This window comes from Poecile atricapillus, chromosome 2 (genome assembly GCF_030490865.1).
Source record: "Poecile atricapillus isolate bPoeAtr1 chromosome 2, bPoeAtr1.hap1, whole genome shotgun sequence".
Taxonomy (NCBI): domain Eukaryota; kingdom Metazoa; phylum Chordata; class Aves; order Passeriformes; family Paridae; genus Poecile; species Poecile atricapillus.
The window spans coordinates 89,813,997-89,824,676 of record NC_081250.1 but is presented as its reverse complement, the minus strand read 5'-3'; the positions used below and the strand labels follow the sequence as shown (position 1 = coordinate 89,824,676).

Below are 10,680 nucleotides of genomic sequence, written 5' to 3'. Positions count from 1 at the left end.
GCTAGGTTGTACATTTTTTTAGTTTATCTGTCTTCAGTTATACTGATCACAGCAGAATTTTGAAAAAAACAAATGAGAACGAGAAACCAAGAAAGCACCCCTTAACATCCTACTAGTTCGTGTATGTACACACAGCCTCTAAAACAAGCTAGGAGATGTTTATCAAATTACAGTTCATGGAATACTATTCCTCCTGAACAAATGAGTTCTATAAAACTAGAAAGTCTCCAGGAAACTCTGTTAGGTGTTAATGCGCTAATTAGAAAAGGATTGACTAAACCCATGAAAGCAGTAATAAAAAGTTAGAATACTGCTCATTCACTCAGTAAACAAGTGCTCTAACAGCAAAGGTTTAAGAGCCAAAGGACCATGCAGGTGCCTTATACTTCAATAGGTTTTATAGCTGAGGAAGACACTACAAATACCAAAAGCTCTGGTGTGAATAAAAATAATAAATGATTTTTGGAAGCTGGCTTTAGAAAACAAATAAAACACAACCAGCAGAAATAAAGAAGCCTAATTACATCTCGCAGCTAAACCCATTCCAATACTCTCATTATAGCTTGTGTCCTACACCTACCAGGTGGGGAAGGAGGGCGTGCACTGGAGTGCTCTGACAGGCTGTGTGCTGGGTATCCAGTGGCCACCACCTCCTCTTTGCTGACATGCAGGACAGCTTTTACAGGCTGAAGAGCCTGGAAGGTCCCTGAGGGGAGCTGCAGTGAACTCCTCTCCCTGGCTACGTGGCATGTGGGCCCTCTTAGAGAGAGTCTCTCCTTCATTCTGCAAAAAAATCTGTCATTCATTACTGAAATCAGCCCCGTATGGGTGAACTAGCAACTGGCTTCAAGTCACTGGAGAGCGAAAAAAGGTGAGGGCAGCCAAATTGCTTGGAATGCAGCTAAAACACTTCCTAGAGTTTAAGATTAAAAGGGATCATTTGATCGCATACTCTGACCACAAGCCAGTAAGTCTTCCTACGAGTTCCAAACTGAACTAAGGAGCTTGTTTGTGATTAAAACCATTACATTTGCATTACATTATCTCAGCTCCTGACCACTAAGTCTTCTTTTATGTTATTTTCTACCATTTTAAAAAGCTTTAGCACAGCAAATCTTGCAGATCTTTTTGACAAATTGATACTGTCTTCAGAACATACCATTGTAAGAGACTTTCTCCAGTACTATAATGTTCTGGCACCACTATAATGTTTCCTGCACCACTTGGTTTTTAATGTCAAGAGCCACACACCTTGTTCTACTATCAGTTCCCATGAATGCACACTAATGCTGGTAGTACATCCAACAGTCAGACTGGACGCATTGCACCTTATCCATAACAGTTTGCTTGACAAGATTTTTAGACAACTTTTTCTAAGACATAAACTCTCATTCCAGAGGCATGGCTTGTATTCCTGGAAAATTTGACAGTAAATTTGGCAGCACACTTGGCTGTTTGAAAGTGTTAATTTTACTAAGCAGTCCAGATGACACTGCAGTTGCTCTCACAGTAGTTTACTAAGTTACTGTTTAGCACATCCATAGATTTTATTAACAGTGAGTTTATTTTGGATCTCCAGTAAAAATCTTGAAAATGTTGAGCCTGCAGAAACTTGCACACCCCAAAACCATGAAGACCAGCCTCTGAAAACTCTTCTGATCTTTCAGAACTAGTTCTCTATTTAACACATTGACCGTTCAACAGCATTAACCATTAGAACCACATATGGTATTAACCAAAGGACCCAGAGACCATTCTGCAGTTCTAAGACTGCTAGATTAAAAACAGAAGCCCTGATGTTCCTGCAATTACTTTTATCAATTTACCTGTGTAACTGAATAGGGCTATGAAAGTCAAGGTGATTGACATTAAGGATATCTTACCTATTTCTTTATCAAACCATTTTTGTATCTTATTCTACTGTTCTTCCTGTGGTTTATGTTAAAAAACAGTCAAGAGCAGTACGGGTCATCCAGCTTGGTCTTTTAAAAATGGACAGAACACGAATTATTTTCTTTACTTCATAATAAATTACTTTCCATTTAAAGATTTATTAAACCCCAAACTTAGCTACTTTCTCAGCTAACTCTGTCAAGATCCCACTGTGCAAATTAGCCAGACTTCATTAAAAACCGCCTAGGTTTGCTTGGAACACAGCTTTCCCCACGGACCTCACCAATTCCCACCACGTGATGCCAGCACAGCACCTGGCTTCTCCCAGGTACGGCGGCGATGCTCATCCAGCACCACCGACGTGCGCTCCACCACAGCTGCGGCACCTCAGACCCACCCGCAGCCCGGAGCGGCTCCCCTCGCCCCTCCTCGCGCCCCTTTTCCTCTAAATCCCCCTCCATTGCCGAACGCCCAGCGGGATCCCCGTTCGGGGGCTCGAGCGAGGTGCCAGCACCTGCGCGGCGGTGGCGGCAGGTCCCTGCGGCCACCCTCACCGCATCCCCCACTCCTCCCGCGGGGGATGCGGCGCCGGCGCGGCCCCCCGGGCGCGGGCGGGCGGTGCCCCTCACGCCGCCAGGCGGGGCCGCGCTCCCGGCATGCCCGAGGGGGACTGCTCCGAGGGTGGGTAGGTGGGAGGAGGGAAGTAGGGCGGGAGGGGTGCGCGCCCACCCAGCCGCCGCCGCTGCCGCTTCCCATTCCCAGGCGCTTCCCATTGCCAGCCGACGCGGAAACCGGCGCGCAGCAGAGCCGCTGTAGCCGGCGCGCAGGGCGCATGCGCGGGCGGGCGGCCGGGAGGGCGGGGGCCGGCGTTCAGCGGGGAGCGCTCTGCTGCCGCCCGCACTCGGCGCTCCCGCCCGGCACCGCCGCTACCCGGGACCGGCGGCCGCCGCCGCGCACAGCCCGCGCCCTCTCCCGCGCCGCGTCCGCCCGTCCTCCTGCCCCGCCATGAAGTTGAGCAGCCGCGGCCGGGGATGCTGCGCGGGCGGCAGCCGGGAGCGCGGGCCGCCGCCGCGGAGCCCCTTCGTGCACCAGCTGCGCTTCAGCCCCCTGGAGAAAGCCAAGGTAGGGGCGTGTGGCCGCCGGGCCGCCCTCCCTCGCCGCCGCCTCCTTCCGCGCGTCCCCCGCGGCTGCCGGGCCGCGACCTGCGGCGGGCGGGGGCTCCGCGCCGCCGGTGCTTTGTGAGCCGGCGGAGCCGGGCAGCGGTGCTGGGCGTGTGCGAGGCGGCGGCCGGGGGCGGCCGTGCCCCGGCCGGGCGGGGGGCTGGGGGCGGCCGTGATGCTCTAGTGCAGGGCGTGCGCCTCAACTTGTGCTCCGATGCCTTCTTCAAAGGAAAAAAAGCTGCTGGGTTTTTTTATTTGTCTGTTTGTTTGATTGTTTGTTTTGGGGTTTTTTACGGGTTTTGTTGGCGTTTTGAGGTTTGGGAGGGGTTTTTTCGTTTTTCTGGTTTTCGGGTTTTTTGGGGTTTTTTTGTGTTGTAGGTGGTTGTTTTTTTTTAATGGGGGACGGGGGAGCAGCCCTGCGGAGCCGTTCTTTTTCAGCGTTAAGGTAGGTATTAACCTGGGCCGAGACATCCCGGTGCAGCCGAAGTTTTGCCCCTGGGTAAATAGTCCCAGCGGCGTAATTTAGGTATTGTGCAGGTAGCGGTGAGACTACAGGAAGCGGTATTAAAATGCAAATTTGCTGTTGCGTGGCTTTTTATTTCATTGTTTAGTTTTAGGGGGATTTTTCCCCCCGCCGTGCCTCTGCCTCGCCTCCCATAGTGAACAGTAAGTGGCTGAGTATTCAGAGGGCATGGCCCTTGTCTTAGGCTTTCGGTAAGATCTGGGTCACTTGCTGGAGGAAGAAATACCGTCAGAGCCTCACCTAATGAAGGGCTGGCCATTTCTGCCACTTCCATCACTGTGCTTCAGCTTTATAAAGCTGTTGTTTTGGGAGCCTGACAGCTTTCAGTACCTGTTAACATTGGAAATTATGATTCATTAATATTGAACCTCTTGGGTCAGGGCACTTTAGATCCAGCTTTGATTTCCATTTGAGTGAAGTTTGTTGTTGCACTGCCCTGTTGCTGCCCAGATGCCTAACATAAGATATGTACAGCCTGACTTAAAAAACATAAGAATGTGCCTCATGTCGGGCAGCCCAGGAATTTAGAGTATACTCCAGTAGAAAAGGTTTTCACTTTCTATTAAGTTGCCCAGTATGTATTCAGTGGTTGCTCATAAATTGTTGCTTGAGCTGGAAAAGGGAGACAAGGTTTTTGTCATTTGCTTCATTTAGTTTATATCTAGAGTTTCCTCAATAAATTACACAGTTGTAAAGATTTCCTTTTCATGTACCATACCTTGTTCCTGAAGTCATAGTTAATATGCAATTAATGAAGTCTAAGTCTTCCAGGGAGCAGAGAGAAGCAAAGATAGCACATGTTCATGTGGACTAGGATTATCCCCAGTTATAGCAACTAATGTTTCTTTCTACTTGGTTATTTATAAGAGATTTTAAAAATACTGCTGGGAGAGGAGAACAAACTCTGTTTTACAGTTTTTGCAGTATTGAGTCTCATAGGAGCTGCTGATCTGATGTTAGTCCTGACAGACCTTGAGGTGCTTCGTCAGGGAAGCGACTGGTTGTGGAACACACCTGCTTTCTGTGTGGGCTGCCTTGTTCATAGGTGTGACATGTGAGCCTTGCCAATGGATTTCAAGGATTTTTCAGTGAAGATGAGGAGATGTGTTTAAACTGCTGTAGTTTGTCACAGCGCACAGGCCAAAGGAATAGCCTCCTCAGCAAAGAGTGTGTCTCGGACTTGCTTCTTGAGCAGTCTTTCACTGGTATACGGCAGCAGAGTTCTTTAACCCAGCCTCCCTTCAGTCTTACTGCTGCAATTTTATGGAGAAAAAAACCCATAAGCTGGCATACAGAACTGTGGTAGATTTTTGATTTGCCTTAGTCATGCTTTTCCAGCCTCTTTACCAATTAATAGTTGTGCTTGAGACAGAAGCTGTTAAAGCAGAGCTGTGGGACTGCTCCACTTGAGAAGAAAAGCTGCCCAGGTGAATCACCGAAGTGTGCATTCTCCTCTGTACAGCCTTGGAGGGCTCGGTGTGAACTGTTGCAGCTGAGCTCACTTCCTGTTCAGCTGTAGGCATGTATTGTGTCACAGGTTTTTCTGTCTGTCCTGTGAATCTAACGGGGGTTTCTGGGTTTGCACAGGCTGTCGAGGAAGGTTAGGAATGTAGGTACAAGAAGTAGGGAACCCATGGGACTGGGAGACAAAGACGCCTTTGTCCAATGGTCTGGTGTCTGTTGCTGATGGTCTGCCAGATAGCCTCATTATCTTCGCACTCTGCAAGAGGTTAGATTAGCTTTTTTGTTCATTAATGCAGCTCAAAAGTAGATGCTTTTTAGCATGTTCCAGCCTGAGATTGTGGGAGTGAAAGGAAGGTAGAAAGTGAGAGGGTAAAACAACCACAAGGAGAAAGAACAACAGTTAAAAGTAATCCTTTTGATTGTCAAGGAACTGTTCACATCATCTTTCATTGACTTTATAAAAACTGGGAGACTACAAGAGCATAAAAGCAGTAAGACTTTCAGAACTGTGTCTCATCAGTAGAAATTACGGCTCATGGCCTCTGATCTCTGATAGGGGTCATTCTTGAAACTATCTGTTTTATTTCACTACTATGATAAAAAGATACTTTCTGTGAGAAAGACAGACATGATTTTATTAACCATGGATTTTGTTCATACTAACATCTGCTGTCATGTAAGTCCAAGCTCTTGATTCTTGTTACCACTGCAGAACAGGCAGAAGCATTACTGGAGCTGTCACTAAGCATCTGTAGCTTTTTTTTGTAGCTTCAAAACATAATGCAATGCCATTTTCCTTTCTTCCAGTGTTTCTGGCCCTTTTATTTCACCAGTGCTGGTGTTCATTTGATGCTTGGTGAGCTGATTTGGCTCATTAAACCAGCATATCATTGAGGTTTTGTGTTCTGATTATTTCCTTTTGCTGGGATGGCTGTTTTTTCTCACTAATGAGCTATATTGGCTCATTGCTAGCTCACATAAGTGCTAGAGCTGACTCAAGGGGAGGATTGAGGAGAGAGTGAACAGGACCACTCTTTCACAGCAGTCATCTCTTAGATTGGCTTAGCTGCACAAAATTTCTCCTCCTGTCTTTATCTCCATGAATGTGTCTGTTGGGGACCTTGCAGAGTGGGAAAGTGGGTAGTGAGAGAATTGTTGAGGGATGGATTCCTAGCTCTTTTGCTGCCATCTTTGGTGAGTTGAGCTGTATTGATGATAATCATGAGGAAGTATAAGTGTGGAGTAGGATGTAATTTCTACCTGATATGTGTAAAAGAAAAATCAAAACCTCTAACATGTCAAATAGTATTTCCTTTCTCAGTACTGTGACTGCTGCTTTGTAACAAGTCAAGGAAATTTTGTTGGAAATAAACTGGTTTTAGTGATGTTTCTTATGGTATTGGTAAAGTTGCATTTTTTCAGCTTCCCTGTGCATGAGAGCCACGATAGTGGTTTTCAATATAGGAAACAGACCTAGAGAAGTGAAAACAAGGGTACTCTGTCATTCTCGTGCTTAGATGCGTAGGACCAGATGTTTTGGAGAACTTGAAACCTGAGTTCATATTTTATACCTTCATTGCGAGATCTTGCTTAAATCTGAGTGCAGTCTCTCTAAACAAGGAGAACATATGATGCCTATTTTGTTTAAGTGACTTGCCTTATATCATATTTAAGTCCTTCTGATGGAAGAATGGAGATCAGTTTCCTAGGGCAGCCTTCTATTACAAGCTGTCCATAGGTCTTTCACAGTATACACTGCAGCTTCTGAAAAACTAAATTGGGTGCTGTAGACTGGCAAATGTTAAACCAGCTGTCATCAACCCCCTCTTGAGATTTCTTTGGTCACGACCTGAACCCCTCAAAGTACAGCTCTGGGTGGACCTTTAGGGGGTTTTAAATGTATCTCAAAACATAGGTGTTTACATATTACTTGTTGCCAAACAGAATTTGTAATTTTAATGGAAGACATGTCTCTATGAACATCCCAAATATGTAGGACTGATCACCAAAATAGCGTCCACATTAGGTCAGAGCCAGAGTGCATTATGGTCTCTGACAGTGGATCTTCTCATTTTTTTCTGTCTGACACTGTTGCTGTACATAGGTTTTACAGGATAGAAGCTTTCTTACCTGGGAAGATGTCTGAACATAGATATAGACTGAACTAATTTTCAAATGTTAGCACCTTTCTTGATTCCTAATCTTCTTCTGGAGGTAGATATACTTTTCTCTCCTGTCAAATTTTTTGTGTGAGGAGGTACTGAACTACTGCCTGCTAAAAAGAAGCTGGTGTCACAGCCAGACCTGGTACATTTGGTGCATTTGCTTCTTGCTGGCCATTACCATCCTCGCTGTCTCTGGAAGACCAAGAAGCCTTTTCTGCACATTTATGTCATCTTTTATGGCACTATGGATGCAACTTCTGCTTTCTTTCTGTGATGTGGCACTAAAATGATCTTTGGTACAAAGGATTGGTACCGACAGTCAACGGATGGAATACCTCACTACCAGTCACCTGCCATTCAGCTTTGCCCTAGAGTAGAAGACTTGGAGGAGAGGGAGGGAGGAGATGTGAAACCCAGAGGTCCGTGTCCTCACCTGCATTTTGTTTCACTTATTTCTTATAAGAAATATTATATTCTTGGCTGGTCCTCCTCATTTTACAAACTTAGAAGGAGGCTGCTCTCATCTCCAGAATGCTCCTCTGTTTGCTGCCAGATTTGATGGTCTTGTCTGTGGATGCAGAGTTGTGTGAGTTGGTGTAACTGTGATGCTCGTCTGACCATTGTAGTGTGTGAAGTTCTACTGGTTCATCTGGGAAACTAGCCTATCTAAAAAAAAAAAAAGTATTCCTTTTTCTGTCAGCTCTGCAAACTAAAGCAGAGTCTCTGTAGGGACTGGAATCCTGTTCTGGAGAGTGAGCTTGTGGTTGATATGAGATGATGGTGCCAGTCTGAACCATCACTGTAAAATCCAACTGCAGTGGGCTGGTATCTTGGGCTTTTCTCCTGCTGTGTGTTCCCCACACCTACCCTAGATTTACAGATTGTGCATCTACAGAGTGAGTTGGTTGTTGAGCTGTTTTGGGAAGTGAGAGGAAGTGGAAAGTGAGCTGCATGATGACTAGAACTGCATCAGGGAAGAGAAGAATATGAATAAATCTTTCCACAGCAGCCTGGAGATGCATCAGATTAAGCACAACATGAGACAGCACCTTATGCCTCGTTATTCATCCTTGCCCAGCTATTGTGATAGTGAAAAGTGTGCGCTTTTTTTAACCTAATCTGGCATATCTGGAATTGAATCGTATTCTGCTGTTTCTACCATTAGATATTATTAAGTTAAGAAATGGTATCAGTTTCTAGGAATCACTGACCTTTTCAGTTTGAAATTGTGTTGGAATAATGCTTTCTTTATTATTTTTATTTTGCAGATTGCCTTCATGACCTTGACTCTGTTTCCTATCCGACTCTTTTTTGCTGCTTTTATGATGTTGCTGGCCTGGCCTTTTGCTTTCATTGCTTCAATGGGATCTGATGAGCAAGAGCTTGAAAAGCCCCTCTCCTGGTGGCGAAAGTGAGTCACTGATGTGATGAAATACTAAGAGAATCATGTAGTTCAGCGGTTTGAAATAGAGGAGATGGGAAACACCTTTTACCTGTCTCAGAGATCCACTTTTCTCTTCAAAAGAAAAATATAAAAGTTATTTAACACTTTCCTCAGGTGGAAAACTAGAAATGCCTCAACTCTTTGATTTGCCAGGTGATCTGAGAATTGCACTGGTAATCTCTGTTTTCTTATCTTTGTTGAGGATGTAGTGTGAAGCTTTGTTGTGGCATCTTCAATTGCATTTATTCCTGTAATGTCAACTTCTGGTTATGAAGGTTGACTCTATGGAATGTGCCCAGATTTCATTTTCTAAATTGTTGTTTTAAATTGCTTCACCCCATTGTCTTCTACCCCGTGATGAACTTACAAAACTTACACTGATTCTCTGAAGGCTTGCCCCATACTTCTGTGCTTGCTAAAAGTCTGTGGTTGCTTTGATATTGCAATGCTAATTAAGGTAGAATGTAAGACAGTGTCCTCCCATCCATGAAAACTGCTATTTGAGGAGCAGGAGAGGAGGGGTGTATCACCTCTTCTATAGACAACTTTAAAATTAGGAGCTGGCACTAGCATGAAGGAAGCTGATTGTGTTTTGCATTACAGGAGGGAAAGAGATTGAGAACCACAGAGGCATGTCACTTTATATTTCTTTTGGAGCGCTATCAGTGTAATAACTAATGGAATAATCATCTGCCTTCAGTCTTGCATATAGTTATTTTAAATCATTTTAGATTTTCCCTTACCCATTTAATCCAATTTTCAGTGTTACCCTGCTCTCCAGCCTCCAGTCCTTGTAAATGTTACAATTTGTCCTGTTTGATTTTTGTACTCTGTTCAAAGTTTCTCTTTTCATGACTGTCAGTTTAAAAAGACAGACAAAAAAAACTCCACAAAAAAACCCAAAATCTTCCCTAGTCCACAAAAAAAAAAAAAAAAAAAAATCCACAAGAAACAAAAATCCAAATCACTTTAGGAGAAGATGGGGAAAGGGAAAAAAGTAAAATATTTCCAGAGTTCTTATATGTATTCTGTAGGCCTTCCTGTAGCTGAGAATCTGTGTCCTATATTTGTCCCCTGTTTTGTTTGGGTAAACTTGAAACCAAGAATCAGGGCAAGTGTATTCTGCAATATCCTAACAGCGTATTTCAAGACTCAATTTATTAGACGTTTCTAGGTGTTACTAGAAAACCTTAATAGACATTGTGTAAAACAAACTGAACAGCTGTAATATGTTTATTATTACATAATGTTTTGTTTATACAAAATATTGTGTAATATTACAAAGTATCTGTTTATTATTACATTATAAAAGTAATGATGATGTAAATGTCAATCTTGGAGACTAGAATGAATTAGTGTTCAGGTGTAAAATGAAGTTGAACAGCATCTTACCTTGAAAGTGGTTTTAAATCAGCTGAGAAAGAGAAGAACAAAGTGTGTGCAGTGTTCCAGCTCTGTTTTAAGTATCATATCCTATCTGAACTTTTGTCATGTATGTAATTTTTCATCTCATTATTTTAAGATGCTCCTGTGGCAACATAACTGTTTTCCCAACTCTTTACAGGATAGTGGCTATCTTGCTGAAAGCAATAATGAGAATGATGTGGCTTGCTGGTGGATTCCACTGGATAAATATAAAAGGCAGACGGGCATTGCCAGCAGAAGCAGCAATATTAACGGTGGCTCCACATTCTTCCTACTTTGATGCCATTCCAGTAACTATGACCTTCGCCTCCATTGTGATGAAAGCAGAAAGCAAAGATATTCCTGTTTGGGGAAGTAAGTTGGTAGATACTTAATTTTTCAAGAGCAATTTAAAAAGATTGCCTAGGAAGTTCACTGGGTGTGTATGAGAAGGACTGAAACAGAAAGGAAATTTTGCTGTAATATATGGTGAGAATTTATTTGTTTTTTTTTTTACTGGTCTACTCTGAACGTCAATAGAGCAAATTGGGGCAGGAGTGGGAGGGGAATGTTCTTTTTACACTTTCACCAAAGCTGAATCCCTGTATGAAGTCAAAGCAATACTAC

General features: G+C 43.9%; 1 protein-coding gene across 1 annotated transcript in view; it reads left to right on the top strand.

Annotated features, from left to right (window-relative positions):
• Positions 1-2,710: 2,710 nt before the first annotated feature.
• LPCAT1 (lysophosphatidylcholine acyltransferase 1) overlaps positions 2,711-10,680 on the top strand; it is a 65,726-nt gene continuing 57,756 nt past the window's right edge. The window contains exons 1-3 of the mRNA XM_058832869.1: positions 2,711-3,015; positions 8,474-8,616; positions 10,214-10,428. Of these exons, the coding sequence (XP_058688852.1) occupies positions 2,899-3,015; positions 8,474-8,616; positions 10,214-10,428 (475 nt within the window). The 5' untranslated portion in view covers positions 2,711-2,898. The remainder of the gene's footprint in view (positions 3,016-8,473; positions 8,617-10,213; positions 10,429-10,680) is intronic.